Here is a 16,522-nt window from a genome sequence, read left to right as displayed (position 1 = left end):
AAAAAAAGGGGGGGGGAATATTACTTTGAACAAATAGAGATAAAAGTGAAAATAGGAGTGGCATATGTTTAGAAATACAGCTGCCTAATTTTTCGCACGCAGTTTCATGTCTATATTTTTTTCCATTCTTCTAAAAAGTTCTTAAAAGCTGGGGTCATGCCAATAAATTATTCTTTAGTGACTTTAAAGTGATTTGAAAAGGAATTTTTCAGTGCCTTTTCCCAAGTTTTCAGATCTGTCAAAAGTTTGCAAGATTTAATTAACTCAGAAATGACAATAGGAGAAAAAATATATCTGTATATCTATTGTAGGATGGTTCAATAAACTGTTTTCCAAAGTTCTTTAAGTTTGCTCTACTGGCCCCAGCAAACTTTCATTATGTGTGGGTGAGGTGGTGTACAAACCAATCTAGTTTGGCTTTGAGGTCTCATTTTTAAGTGACTCCCTTCAATGCTTTGTTGAGATCATGGAGTCAGGTCTGAAAAGATCTAAATGTCCTAAGTATTGAATGATGCCATTGGGATATTATATCAATATGTCAATTCTCCTATACAGTGATACCTTGTCTTACAAACTTAATTGGTTCCGGGATGAGGTTCTTAAGGTGAAAAGTTTGTAAGATGAAACATTGTTTCCCATAGGAATCAATGGAAAAGCGATCAATGCGTGCAAGCCCAAAATTCACCCCTTTTGCCAGCCGAAATGCTCATTTTTGCGCTGCTGGGATTCTCCTGAGGCTCCCCTCCATGGGAAACACCACCTCCAGACTTCTGTGTTTTTGCGATGCTGCAGGGGAATCCCAGCAGGGGAATCCCAGAATTGCAAAAACGAGCGCTTCGCTGGCAATGGAAGTCCGGAGGTGTGGGGTTACCCAGCGAAGGAAGCACCAGTGAAATCGCAGCATCGCAAAAACACAAAATTCCTCGAAATCCCACCTCCAGACCTCTGTATTTTTGCGATGCTGCGATTTCACTGAGGCTCCCCTCGCTGGAAAACCCCACCTCCGGACTTCTGTTGCCAGCGAAGCACCCATTTTTGTGCTACTGGTATTCCCCTGCTGGTATTCCCCTGCAGCATCACAAAAACATGGAAGTCCGGGGGTGGGGTTTCCCATGGAGGGGAGCCTCAGTGGAATCCCAGCAGCGCAAAAATGGGTGCTTTGCTGGCAACGGAAGTCCAGAGGTGGGGCATCCCAGCGGCAGCGGTGGGTTTGTAAGGTGAAAATAGTTTGTAAGAAGAGTCAAAAAAATCTTAAACCCCGGGTTTGTGTCTCGAAAAGTTTGTATCACAAGGCGTTTGTAAGACGAGGTATCACTGTATATGTAAATAGGATAATTTAGCTCTCCTTGGCAGCTTGCTTTCTCCCTCGAACAGTCTTGTGCTGATTGCAAGTGGAAATTGAGGGGGGAAGTACCCATGCCAGACCTGCTTCTAATAATGTGAAATGCCCAGCTGTAGACTTTCCAGTCAGAGTTGGATTCTACCTTGTCCAAATGAGATTCTTCTCTGTATAGCAAATGAGTATACTGCCATAATGATTTGGGTAGAACAGGTGGCTCTGCCATCTGACTAAATTCAGAAAAACTCAAGCAAGTTTGTTTCCAGATAATTATCTGTGCAAGTTGCATGCGTTCAGACGATGGAATCCCTGACTCTTATTTCAAGTATTGCTGAAACAGAGGAGGGTTCCTGCTGGTTTGGACTATTTCTGTAGAACCAGTAGTGGGAATTTTCTCCCACTCTCTGAACTGCCAGTGATGGTTGGCTGGACATGCTGAAGGCTGTGGGCGCCGCCATCTCTTTTTTTGCTTATGGGCACGTGAAGAAGTTGGGTTTTTAGCACTGTGTCTGTGCTAAATGCAGAACCCCTAAGGCAGTGATTTTCAACCTTTTTTGAGCCACGGCACATTTTTTACATTTACAAAATCCTGGGGCACACCACCAACCAAAATAATTTTCTCATTTCTCTTTTTTCTCTCCCCTTTTCTCTGTCATTTTTCTCTCTCTCTCCCTTCCTCTCCTTTTCTCTCTCTCTCTCTCTTCCTTTTTCTCTCTCTTGCTTTTTTCTCTCTCTTGCCTTCTTTCTCTCTTGCTTTCTCTCTTCCTCTCTCTTTCTTTCTCTCTCTCCCCACTCTCTCTTGCTCTCTCTGTCTTGCTCTCTTTCTCTCTCTCTCTTGCTATCTCTCTCTTTCTCTCTCGTACACCACGCCGGCAACAGCGTTGGCAGGGCGGTCAGCTACGAGCAGGAGCTCCAGGGCGAAGGCACCGATAGCGGCAGCTGGACGTGTTGCTGGATGCCGTACATGCTGGTGCTGCACATGGGCGTGGGGCTGGCACCTTCGTCCCAGCCCAGCCAGTGGGCCAGTGCCAGCCCCGTGCCCATGCCCAGCGCAATGCCAGCATGTACAGCGTCTAGCAACATGTCCAGCTGCTGTCGGTGCCTCCGCCCTGGAGCTCCCATTCGCAGCCGCCGCCCCATGGCTACTGCTCAGTGCCGCTGCTGCCGGCGCCCTCCCACTCCCACTGCCGGCGCCCTCCCGCCAGGCCCCAAAGCTCACTTGCCGCCACCAGGGAAGCTCCAGCCTGGCGGGGCGCTGCAGCTGCCAGAAAAACTCAGAAGGTGCAAAGATGGAAGCTCAACTTCCGGTCTTGCAACTTTTTGCTCTTCGCGCCCTCAGCAAAAAGTTGTGAGACCGGAAGCTGAGCTTCCTTCTTCGTGGCACATCTGACCATGTCTTGCGACACACACTGGTTAAAAAACACTACCCTAAGGTGCTGAACTAGTCTTGGGGCTGCTGGGAACTCCAATTTGGCAACTTATGGTGGAAGACCACAGATTCCCCATTCCTATTATAGTTAATCCACAGTACAGTATGTATCATAATTTTATTTTCTTCAACACAGCATGATTTCTTCTTCATTTGTGGTATAATTTATTTATTTCAACTTCTATGCCACCCAATCCCATGGGACTCAGAAGAAACAAAGTCCTTCTGGGGCGGATTCCCATTCCTCCTGCTACTGATGTACTGCATGTGTGCGCAGGTCCCAGCGTATTTTGCTGATGCGCATACGCAGATGAGGGGACGTGCATGAGAGATTTGGGTGGTTTTTTGCTTCCGTGCATGCACAGTAGCAAAAAAATCACCGAAATCTCTCTCTCGTGCGCATTCCCTCATGTGATTTTCACTACTGGTGTGGTGTCCTTATCCATGCCAGTAGCAACCCACTACTGAGTCCTTCCCATTCACCATATAGATATATTATTTTCTGTGGTGACTCGCCAAGTATAGGTAGTCCTTGACTTGCAACAGTTCATTTAATGACCACTCAAAATTATAATGGCACTGAAAAAAGTGAGTTATGACCATTTGTCACACTTATGTCCATTGCAACATCCCCATGGTCATGTGATCAAAATTCAAATGCTCATAATTACGACGGTTATGGTGTCCCAAAGTCAGGTGATCCTCTGTTGCAAACTTCTGCCAAGCAAATTCAATAGGGAAGCCAGATTCACTTAACAACTATCTTATTAACTAACAACTTTGGGGATTCACTTAACAACTGTGGGCAGAAAGGTCGTAAAATGGGGCAAAGCTCACTTAATAAATATCTCCTTAGCAACAGAAATTAGGCGCTCAATTGTCATAATTCGAGGATTACCTGTACTATATTTCCCCTCCATCTTTATGATTACCAATCAGCCAAACCAGCTTGTTAGCTTTGTCACTTCGCCCCTAATATTTTCCCACCTATGGACCATGGCCTCGTCCATGTCACATGAGACCATCTCTGGTTTGGGGGATTGCTTTGTGTCTCGGAACCAATAGGGTCCCTTGTTCGAGAATTATTTCTTTGTTGAGCTTTTTTAAAGAGTCCTCATAATTTTACATGTGCTGACATTTGATAAAAAGAAGAGGACATCTATCTGCAGATAGCTTTCAACACTTGTTTGAGAGGCTGCCATTTACTCCATCTTTTCACACAATCACATGGCATAAAATGCACAATGCAGACCTCTAGAGCAGTGTTTCCCAACCTTGGCAACTTGAAGAGATCTGGACTTCAACTCCCAGAATTCCCCAGCCAGCATTCACTGGCTGGGGAATTCTGGGAGGTGAAGTCCAGATCTCTTCAAGTTGCCAAGGTTGGGAAACACTGCTCTAGAGCCAGCAACACCGATAACAAGATCATGTTGATGCAGGGATGAAAGGCTACCGGTTCGGCCCAGTTCTGGCATACTGGTAGTGGCAGCTGCCAGTGGTTTGGAGAATCAGTAGCAGTGGCAACGTGAGGCTCCGCCCACCTGCCTGGAATTCACCCTTTTATTGCCTTTAACCACTCTGCACATGTACAAAGCATTCTACCATGCTCAGATGGTGAAAACGCACACACACAGCATGCACTTCCAAACCAGTAGGGAAGGTAAATAGATTTTACCACTGTGTTAATGGCTCCCGACCTGGAAGTTGGCGGGATTTAGATGTCATGAGTGGCCCAACATCCCTAGAGGCAATCCCAGAAATGTCCAATAGTTGTTACCAAAATTTTGTTTTTTTGCACTGTGAGTAAATTATTAACCATCACACCGGGAGTAATTTTATTAGGTTTAATTTTAATTAAATGTACTTTTTAAAAAAAATCAATTTTATTTTTTTTAAAAAATGGGAAACCTTTTTCAAATTAATTTTTTGTCCTGGCCTACTATTTGGCTTGATAAATTATCCAGGTCCAATGGAGCCTTCAGCCAATGGAGCCTTCAGAGGAGCAACATTAATTTGCTTGGAAGCATTGAGGGCAATACAGTGATGGCAAAGAATCTGCACAGTATGGTATAAAAGGGGTTAAGATGATAGCCATGATACTGCAATCAAAGCCTCATAGCTTTTTATGTGCATCATCGTTTATTTTTGAGAGAGATCTTTAAAAAAATTAACTAAAGACAAAGATAAAGAACATATCATAGTAGACATTTTATTGACTATTGCTTTATGTTAACATCGGTGCTTATACCCCTTTATGATTTAGGAAAGAAGAATTTTTACCATCTGTGGTCCTTACCCAATAATTCGCTCTTGTTTAAGAAAGAGAGGATGGGTGGAAAGAAAGAATATTGTTAAATTTGACATTCAGGACCGTAAAGATGAAGGGAATGATGCAGAACGCGACAACGGTGTTAAAAATGGTACTAGATCTTATAACTTTGGTTTTTTTCCTTGCTTTTTATTTGCTTAGAAATGCATAATAGTCAGATTGAATCTCCTGTAAAATACGTTTTTCTACTCTACTTTCGCGATTTGTAAATTTTAATGTGGATAGGTGTCATGGATGTATGAATTATTTGAGATTTACATTATGCCCATATCATTTTTCAGATGCATTTCCCTGTCTGCCCTAAGAAGCCAAGAATTACTAGTTTCTCATTTAGCAATCTCCCTTGATGATACCTTTACCTACTGGGAGGTTACATAATGCTCACAATTATTCTAATTGGTGTAGAGGGAGAAGTACCAGTCAGGAAATGTTGTGAATAAGTACAGCTGTTGGAAAATAAAAGGTTGGTTAAGTTCAACTTAACCTCAGGACAACACATTTTGTATGCTGTTAGTGGATATGTTTGTTTTTAACCCTTTAGACCTGTCTTGACTCTTTTTAAAAATATTTTTTATTTTTTTCCCCATCTAACATTCCTTTTTTTATTTTTTATTTTTTGACACAGTTAAATAAAACAAGTAACAAACAAAATGAAAGAACAACAAAAAAGGGATACAGTACAATAAATATCACATATAATAATACTAGAATTAAAAAAACCACCCAAAACATATAAATACAACATTTGGGAAACAAAAGTTTCCCCACTTCTTTTTTGATTGTTCGATCAGAGAATTTTCCTTTGTCATTAAGTATTTCTTTTATTTGACGAGTTGCTTTGCTTGAAGTTTGATCATTTCTCCATTGTTCTTTTCTTTAGCCAATCGTAAAAATTTCCCCATATCTTATAGTAATCTGAGTCTTCTTTTCCCTCTAGTTTTTTTGACATCCTGTCCATCTCTGCACAGCCTAGTATTTTTTGATTATTATACTTTCTTCTGGTGTTTTATCTATTTTCCAATACTGGGCGCATACTATCCTAGCTGCTGTTAGTATATGAATGGCTAAGACCTGTCTTGACTCTTCTTGACAGCTTCTTTTAGTTGTTGTATATTCAACTTTGCATCATATTTGATATTATTAACTCAGCATGTTCTTTGCTTTCCCCTTATTCTTTGTCCCCTAAACATTCCTAGCACCATTGCCTTCTCCAAAGAACACGCATGCATAACCCAGCTAAAGTAAATCAGATGTGGTCTTATGATTTTAGCTTCTACTGTAGTTATACATCTGATTTTATATGGTTTAACTTCTCTCTATTAGTTATTAGTCACTCTCACTGTCCATAGTACACACTATAATTTACAGAAGTGGAAATGCCTTTTATATTTTTCTTTAAATCACTCTGTATTTGGAGTTCTGATTCTTTTTGCCGATGTGTAAGACAGAGCATTTGCTGGTTGAGATTTGGAGTTGCCATGTGTTAGACCAATCAGAAACAGAGTTTAGGTCTTTTTGGAGGGTAGTTGTGTTACCAGTAGTGTTGAAGAGTTTCACATCATCTGTGAAGAGAACACAGTTGATTGTAATGAGATCGCAAAGCTCATTAAAGTAGAGAATGAAAACCATTGGTCCCAGTACGCTACCTTGGGGGACACCGCTTTTTACAGGGACAGGGGTAGATATGGTGCTTCCTATTTTAACCACTTGTTGTCTGTTTGACAGGAATGCTGTAATCCAGCTGTGGAGGGATCCTGAGATGCCATAGGATTTGAGTTTAAGGAGTAGTTTGTCATGTACCACTGAATCAAAGGCTTTGGAGAAGTCAATATAAATTGCATCTATAGATTTTCCTTGACCAAGATGAGTAGTACATATGTTTTTGCAGGGGAGGAGCTGTAGGTTGCAGGATAGTTTTTTTCTGAATCCAAATTGTTTGTTAGAGAGCAGATTATTATTTTCAAGGTGGAGAGTAATTGATTGGTTTATAATTGATTCCATGACTTTGCATGGGACGCAGCATAGTGATATTGGTCTGTAGTTATCGACAGGAGAGGGCTCTCCTTTTTTGAAGATGGGGATGTTAAATCTTCTCATGTTAAAGCATGTAATATAAATTTTTCATTTTGAAGTTTATGTAAATGACATTGTTTACAATGTAAAAGTGAATCTGGACACTAGAAAAAAGATTTGGTGTGATGGGAGATTAAAATTCTAATTATTCTAGAATTGTACTAGTACTAAAAATATTTGATTGTTAATTATTGGAAAAATGGTTTTTCTTATGTACGTTAAACTGAAAATAGGTAAAAATGATTAATGTTATAAACAGTAAAATATTTGTAAAGATGAAATGGAAAAAAGGAAATGGGATTAATCTTATTGTAAAATTAAGTAAGCTAATATTGAAAAATGGGTAAATAAATGGGTTGCTAAAGAAAAAAAGAAATTAAGGGTGTATAATGTCGATTTTGAATATGTATGAGAAGGAAAGGAAGAAAATTTATTTATTTATTTATTTATTATTTGGATTTGTATGCCGCCCCTTTCCGAAGACTCGGGGCGGCTCACAACAAGTGAAAAAACAATCCAATACACAATCCAATTAATTAAAATATTAAAAAGTTTAAAACCCCTATACTAACATACACACACACAAAAATGATGTGTACTAGTACCAAAATGTGGAAAATGGTTTTATATAATTGTAAACGTGAAATAAGATGAATTATGTTATAGATGATGAAAAGCTTCACTAGATGAAATTACACTGAAATTAATGTTGGTGTTTGATTATAAAATTAAATAAAGATTCAAATGTGGTTGAAGAATTAGAAGGGAAACTTAAAAGGTGTCTAGAGGAATAGAGACTATAGTAATAGGGCGTATTATGATATATGTTAAAATTATGAATAAGAAAGAACCCCAAATAAGGTTAAAAAATTATGGGGAAAAGGAAGAATGTGGCTGAAATTGAAAATAAGATATATTATTAATTTTGTATAAAAAATGATATAAGGGAAGGGATCCAGAAAACACTTTCTTCATAAAAGGTGTATATGTTTTGTGTTTAAACAAACCCCTTTATTTACAAAAAAAATCTGATTATTCTATCTCATGTCTTGATTTTTCTAATAAATTTTTTTGGGGAAATAAATGTTAGAAGTAAGGCTCCCAAATGTTGGAAGTAAGGCTTTTCATGGGATATAGCTTTCAGAACATCAAGAACATATACCTCAGTGTTCTATTATAGGCTAACCTTGTTTAAATCTTACAGATTTTTTTCCCCACAGCAATACCGTGTTTTCAATACACATTGCTGCAGCCTATTTAACTTTTTTCATTTTCTTTTTAAGAAAGCAAGACAGTATTACATGAAGAAGACGGTTTAAACAGTTCTAATGACATCCATGATATAATGGTAAGATTATAGAGATAATCATGTTATTGTATTTTTGTTATTGTATCCGAGTATTTTTCTCAAGTAGATTCTCAGCTCCACTAACTCATGTCACCGCAGAGGAAAAAATAATCTTGGTTTCAGTCCAATCATGTTCAATTCATCAGCAAATCACATGTATTTAAGTAATTTCATGCTGGCATTTTCCACACAAAAGTAGTTGGGCAATTTTTCTGCCTTTCCTTTGAAATGAAACATAGAAACATAGAAGACTGACGGCAGAAAAAGACCTCATGGTCCATCTAGTCTGCCCTCCTACTATTTTCTGTATTTTATCTTAGGATGGATATATGTTTATCCCAGGCATGTTTAAATTCAGTTACTGTGGATTTATCTACCACGTCTGCTGGAAGTTTGTTCCAAGGATCTACTACTCTTTCAGTCAAATAATATTTTCTCATGTTGCTTTTGATCTTTCCCCCAACTAACTTCAGATTGTGTCCCCTTGTTCTTGTGTTCACTTTCCTATTAAAAACACTTCCCTCCTGGACCTTATTTAACCCTTTAACATATTTAAATGTTTCGATCATGCCCCCCCCCCTTTTCCTTCTGTCCTCCAAACTAAATGAATTTTTCAGTGTGGAAAAAAGAGGGAAAAAGTAGAGGGAAAGATGATTCAGTAGGATTATCAATGGAAAATTACAGTGTACAGCCTGTGAATAATTCTGTTAATGATGTAAGATAGAGCAATTGCACAATAAAAGATTGGAAGGAATGTTTTCATGAGAATTAAATATTTTGGGACCAGGTCATTGTCAGACTTTACATTTGTAAAATATGCCTCAGCTTTATGTCAAATATCTGTGTCCTAATCTATGGCCTTCCGTGTAAGAGGAAACCATTGCAAGTAGTGACGGGATTCAATTTTTTTACTACCAGTTCTGTGGGCGTGGCTTGGTGGGCGTGGCTTGGTGGTCACAGCAGGGCAAGAAATCTGCATTCCCTCCCCACTCCAGGGGAAGGTTAATGCAAAATCTCAATTTCCTCCAGATCAGCTGGACTTGGGAGGCAAGAGAATAGATGGGGGCGGGGTCAGTCAGAAGTGGTGTTTCCCGGTTTTCCAAACTACTCAAAATTAATTAATTAATCTATCTATCTATCTATCTATCTATCTATCTATCTATCTATCTATCTATCTATCTATCTATCTATCTACAGTGGTACCTCGAGATACGAGTTTAATTCGTTCCGGACCTGGGCTCTTAAGTCGAGCAGCTCTTATCTCGAACGACTTTTCCCCATAGGAATTAATGTAAATAATTTTAATTGGTTCCAGCCCTCAAAAAACTCACAAAGTTAGTCTAAATTATGCAGAAAGACATGTTTTTAATGAAGAAATGTACATGTACATATAAATGAATAATGAAGTTTCTTTCACTTAACTTGTAAACTTTCTTAAACTTTTAAATTTACATATGTTCAACTTCTCTGCCACCCAATCCTGTAGGACAGAGGTCCCCAACCCTTTTTGCACCAGGGACCGGCTTTAAGCGATCAAGAGAGGAATGGGTGAATGAATGGACGGAGGGTGGGAAGGAAGGAAGGAAAGAGGGAAGGGACAGGAACAGAGGAAGGAAGCAAGGAAACTTATGAAAGGGGAGAGTAAGAGAGGAATGAGTGAAGGGAGGGAGGGAGGGAAGAAGGTGGGAAGGAGAAAGAAAAGAAGAAATAGAGGAAGGGAAGGTAAAAGAGAGAAAGAAAAAGAGCAAGAAAGAAAGCTGCAAGCACCCCCCCGAGCCCCCCAGGCCGGCTGCAACCTTTTAAAACACGCGCGCCGCTTCGCAGCTGTCTCCTGAAGCCGAACGCGGAAGTTAGCGTTTGGCTTCAGGAGACAGCTCCTTGGCGCTTGTATCTCGAATTTGGGCTTGTAAGTAGAACAAAAATATCTCTCCCCTCCCAGCTCTTATCTCGAGTTGCTCTTAAGTAGAGCAGCTCTTATGTCGGGGTTCCACTGTATCTATCTATCTATTTAATTTGTATGCCGCCCCTCTCCGCAGACTCGGGGCGGTTCACAGCAGTGATAGAAACAATGTACAATACAAATCTAATAATACGAAGTTAAAAACCCATAATTTAAAAAACATGCACACAACACACCATACATAAATTATATAGACCTGGGGAAGATATTTCAGTTCTCCCATGCCTGATGGCAGAGGTGGGTTTTGAGAAGTTTACGAAAGGCAAGGAGTATGGGGACAATTCTGATCTCTGGGGGGAGTTGGTTCCAGAGGGCCAGGGCCGCCACAGAGAAGGCTCTTCCCCTGGGTCCCGCCAAATGACATTGTTTAGTCGACGGGACCCGGAGAAGGCCAACTCTGTGGGACCAAACCGGTCGCTGGGATTCGTGCGGCAGAAGGCGGTCCCGGAGATATTCTGGTCCGATGCCATGAATGGCTTTATAGGTCATAACAAACACTTTGAATTGTTACCGGAAACTGATTGGCAACCAATGCAGACTGCGGAGTGTTGGTGAAACATGGGCATACTTGGGAAAGCCCATGATTGCTCTTGCAGCTGCATTCTGCACGATCTGAATTTTCTGAACACTTTTCAACGGTAGCCCCATGTAGAGAGCCTCGAGGTGATGAGGGCATGAGTGACTGTGAGCAGTGAGTCCCGGTCCAGATAGGGTCGCAACTGGTGCACCAGGCGAAACTGGGCAAATGCCCCCCTCGCCACAGCTGAAAGATGTTTCTCTAATGTGAGCTGTGGTTTGAGGAGGACACCCAGGTTGTGAACCCTCTCTGAGGGGGTCAGTAATTCCCCCCCCCCAGGGTAATGGACGGACAGATAGAATTGTCTTTGGGAGGCAAAACCCACAGCCCCTCCGTCTTATCAGGGTTGAGTTTGAGTCTGTTGACACCCATCCAGACCCTAACAGCCTCCAGGCACCGGCACATCACTTCCACTGCTTCGCTGAAATTTCCGCTACCTGTGCTCCAGAACTGGTCAGAACCTGCTGAATATCACCTCTGATTGTATGTCATGGATCCAAATGCAAACATGCAAGCAGAATTTTTTTATTTATTAAATTTGATTTATTTCACTAGCCTTATCTCTCCACAGTTCCACACAGATGAAACAGGGATGTTTTTGGTTGCATGCAGCATACATTCTTTATTCTGCCTCAGTAGACCAATAATTTTCACAGCATCTAAAACTCCCATTATACGGGCCAGAAATATACGGGCCAGAAGTAAACACATGATTATATTAATCATCTGTTTAAATTTGCACATGCAAACCATCTGTTATTCATTTTGGCAGAATCCTGATGTGGGATGTTTTCCTAGCCACACACTGGAGGTCCCATGCACATATTATGATGAAAATAATCCCATTCCCATTTGTGTCTTAACAATGGTTATTTACTGCAAATTATATATTTAAAGATGAATTTAACTCTTCAATGGAACATATAATCTTCTGAACTATATGTCTCTAAGTATAGTCCCATGTTCTTCAGTTGATCAGGACTCCTGGATCTACTATAGGTTTTTAAAGACATTTCCACAGAATAGTAACAAAGCCACCATTCCTGCTTTCCAATTCTGCCTTGGCTGCTAAGGGTCTTCTTGAATTGATTAATAGTTCTTTCTTGTTCCCAGCTGGTGGAATACAAAAATAGATATTCCCACCACCACTCTATTCCTGCAACTCTTACTACACCAAAGGGCTCAGAAGTTAATGCCTCCCCCCTTGCTTTCTCCCACTATTCACTTCCCTTCTCCCTTCCCCAATTTCCCAATGGTTTACTTTGTATATCACATTATAAATTAATTAAAAAATTGAATGGAAAGTTTATTTTCAATGAGGGTGAAGGTAGAAACAGGGACTCACCTGTTCTGTCCCAGTGACAAGCCCACCCCCCCCGAAATAGGCACACACACACACTGATTTTACAACATTTAAGTATTTACTCCTAACATTTTCCGAGAAATGAGGTTTGGTTGTTAAAAGTTCAGGAAATCAGAAAAATAAGTTTGTTCAGTGCCAGCTGCTAATTAGCATCTCAACAACAGACCAAAGTCCAAGCATAAATCAAAGCAAACAGATCATTTCTTTAATCACACAGATCTCCTTCATGAACTTACTATGAGTTGGCAGGAAGCCCAGATATAATTAGCTCAAATTGCCAGTTTGTAAATCATCGTTGAAACAACGATGTCTAAGAGAAAAGTCCGAGCGAACAACTGGAACAAAACAAAAGTTGACTTCTGAACTGAATCATGATGTGACAAAGCCTTAACAGTCAAAGGGCATGCTGAATAGTTCTACAGATCTAGTCACGCAGATACCTCCTCTTGCTTAGCCACTCCTGCCTTTTGGCAGCTCTACATGCCCTAGATCAAGAAGAGGCTCCTCCTCTTCTCCTGAGTCACTCAACTGTCCCGTGATTGCAATTCTTACCGAACCCAGACTGAGAAGCTTTAAAGGATCAGGAACCCCTTGCAGATGTTATGGCTTAATTAGCTGATTAGCCTGGAATATTGCACCTTTTCACAATATTCTGATTTTCTGAGATTATGGATTTGGGGTTTTCATGAGCTGTACCCCATAATCATCACAATTATGACAATTCAAGGTTTGAACTATGAGTCTCTCTCGTACACTAGTTTCACCTTTTAAGTTGCATTATTAAAATAAACGAACTTTTGCATGATATTCTAGTTTTTTGAGTTTCACCCGTATATTTTCCATGTAGTTTTTCTTGTAATATGAATACCTTCTCCATCAATCTCCCATGCTTTATTGTTCTTGCAACAACTACAGCCTTAGATCCTCATGGAACTTCTCATTCCTTAGTTACAGCACAAAGAGGAATTCCTATAAAATGAAATGGAGGTTTTGCTTCAATTTGTTCAATTCAGAGATGGGTTGTAAAAGAGTATTGGACGAAGTGGATAATATTTTCCATGTGGAAACATAACACAGTCTTCTTTGGGCCAGTCTAGATTGGTAAGAAATGAAGAAACTTCTTTTTATTGGACTACTAAAAAGGATGCAGTTGATTACTACTCTCTCCATATTGATCAGATGTTGAACCATTATTCAAGAACCGGCTCTTTTACAACCAAGGTAATCACATAAGTAGTGAAAAGGATAACACAACATTTATCTATGTCACTAGGTTAAATAGGTATAGAAAAAATTGTTAGCCCCATTCCCTATAAATTGCATATGATTCACTATGGGTTGGGCCCTCAAGATTTGAGGTTATGCAGTCTTTTTGTAATGGGATAGTTGCTTAACTTGACACTGGAACTAATGCTTTCTTTTCCTAGAGAAGATATATTTGGCTTAGGGGATTTAGTTGGCCTTACAATGTCTATAGCATGCTGGCAAATCTTGAGGTTGACATCATTGTGGGATTTAGCTTTGTGAAGGCAGTCCTCGCAGTTAAAACATTTTTTTTTGGAATTGAATGATCTGCTTGCTGTTATAACCAAACTTGTAATCAACTATTGGCTAATATTATGTCTATGCTGATTGGCAACAATTTTCCAAAGTCTCAAAGGAAAGTATATTGCTGAATCAAATATCTTATGAATGAAAAACAGATGAACTGTATTGTATTTATTTATTGGCAACCCTAGGTTTTACATACATTTGTATGTAAAATCACGTCAATCCAATGTATTCATTCTAGTATTAGCAGCACTATTTGTCAGTGGGAGGAAAGAAAAACAAAAACAGAAGCCAAATTCATCTAGAGAAGATCTAAATGAAGAAAGGGGGTTCTTTAACAATATCTATAGGATGGAGAAGAGGCATTTAACAGATTTCAGGGAGCTCACCAGAGGTTCTACTTATGTTATGTTAATATGTACTATGATACTATACTTGGAATGGTTCTATAGAAACAAATTATGTGTTCTGTCGGGCTCTCTGGTAGACTCCCAAAAATTCATAGGTACAAATTTCAGACACACACACGTTTGAAAATTCAAAACAATGCTCTTTATAAGGAAAATTCACTTAACCTAAGCCCTCTTTTGGTATAGCAAAGAGCATTCTTCTCCAAACAAACTGGTAATTTGTACAAGTCCCTTATCAGTTCTGTGATACTTAGCTTGCAGCTGTGAGGCAATTCACAGTCCTTCTTTCACAAAGTGAAACACACTTTGCTCTGGTTTAGTTTCAAAGCGGGGAAAAATCAGCACACAAAAGGTCAAAGTCAGTAAAGCAGGCAGGAAACACAACGATCAGATAATCCCCCACAATGGCCAAACCCACAGGCTGCTATTTATAGCAGCCTCACTAATTACCACAGCCCCACCCAACCACAGGTGGCCTCATTTTCTTTGATAATAATCTCTCAGTTGTTGTTGCCTATGCATCGCTCTCCGTATGCGTGGCTGTATCATTAACTCTTGTTCTGAATCCAAGGAGGAGCTAGATAATTGATCTCCTTCTGAGCTGTCTGCCCCACTCTCCTCCTCCCTGTCACTCATGTTTTCTTGGTCAGAGGAGCCTTCATCAGCAGATTCCACGGAGGGCAAAACAGGCCTCAGCATGTGGATGTCTCCCCCCATCCACAGTCCTTGGGGCAGGAGCTGGGCCAGAGCTAACCACAACATTACGTAACAAATGACCCTACTCCTCCAGACTTCAAATACTAAATCTAGAAAATTTACAACTACGTTGTATCCGATTTAACTGTTGTTCATAAAATCATACATCATAATGTACTTCCTGTCAGTGACTACTTAACCTTTAACAACAACAACAACACAAGAGCACGTAATAGATACAAACTGAATGTAAATCGCTCCAAACCTGAGTGCAGAAAATACGATTTCAGCAATAGAGTGGTCACCGCCTGGAACTCATTACCTGACTCTGTTGTTGCTTCCCCCAACCCCAAAATCTTCAACCTTACATTATCTACAATTGACCTCTCCCCTTTTCTAAGAGGTCTGTAAGGGGCATGCATAAGTGCATTTTTGTGCCTAATGTCCCTGTCCTACTGTCTTATTAGCCTTTCTATTACTACGTTCTACTTATGTTATGTTATGTTAATATGTACTATAATACTAGTTTGAGAAATAAATAAAATTAAGATAAATAAAAAGAAACAGTAGCAGGAATTTCCCTCGTTCACCGAACTGGGAGTGATTGCCGGTTGGTCACACCCCTGAACCGGCTCTAATGGTGGTGCCATCTTGGTTTTGGCTCCTGCACACATGTAGAAGCTTGTGTGCAGAAGCCAAAACCAAGATGGCACCACCATGCGTGCACGCGCAGGACAAGGCTGTACAGTGCACAATGTTTGCATGCCCACGCGGCATGGTAGGAAGCGAACCAGCTGCAAGGTAAGTTAGAACCCACCCCTGGAGCACACATTCTAGACTTGGATGCCACTATCAGAAAACCTGCCCATGATCAGGTCCTTGAGACATAATAGAATAGAATAGAATAGAATTTTTATTGGCCAAGTGTGATTGGACACACAAGGAATTTGTCTTGGTGCATATGCTCTCAGCGTACATAAAATAAAATATACATTTGTCAAGAATCATGTGGTACAACACTTAATGATTGTCATAGGGGTCAAATAAGCAATGAAGAAGCAATATTAATAAAAATCTTAGGATATAAGCAACAAGTTACAGTCATACAGTCAACATGGGAGGAAATGGGTGAAAGGAATGATGAGAAAAACTAGTAGAATAGAAGTGCAGATTTAGTAGAAAATCTGACAGTGTTGAGGGAATTATTTGTTTAGTAGAGTGATGGCGTTTGGTAAAAAACTGTTCTTGTGTCTAGTTGTCTTGGTGTGCAGTGCTCTGTAGCGACGTTTTGAGGGTAGGAGTTGAAACAATTTGTGTCCAGGATGTGAGGGGTCAGTAAATATTTTCCCCGCCCTTTTTTTGACTCGTGCAGTATACAGGTCCTCAATGGAAGGCAGGTTGGCAGCAATTGTTTTTTCCGCAGTTCTGATTATCCTCTGAAGTCTGT

At 40.1% G+C, this 16,522-nt stretch overlaps 1 protein-coding gene across 1 annotated transcript in view; it reads left to right on the top strand.

Annotated features, from left to right (window-relative positions):
• The window catches only part of TTLL8 (tubulin tyrosine ligase like 8), a 58,136-nt gene that overhangs the window by 12,316 nt on the left and 29,298 nt on the right, over positions 1-16,522 (top strand). Inside the window, exons 4-6 of the mRNA XM_070754726.1 lie at positions 5,032-5,188; positions 8,454-8,518; positions 13,511-13,639. Of these exons, the coding sequence (XP_070610827.1) occupies positions 5,032-5,188; positions 8,454-8,518; positions 13,511-13,639 (351 nt within the window). The remainder of the gene's footprint in view (positions 1-5,031; positions 5,189-8,453; positions 8,519-13,510; positions 13,640-16,522) is intronic.

Source organism: Erythrolamprus reginae, chromosome 6 (genome assembly GCF_031021105.1).
Source record: "Erythrolamprus reginae isolate rEryReg1 chromosome 6, rEryReg1.hap1, whole genome shotgun sequence".
NCBI lineage: Eukaryota > Metazoa > Chordata > Lepidosauria > Squamata > Dipsadidae > Erythrolamprus > Erythrolamprus reginae.
This window is presented reverse-complemented; position numbering and strand designations above follow the sequence as displayed.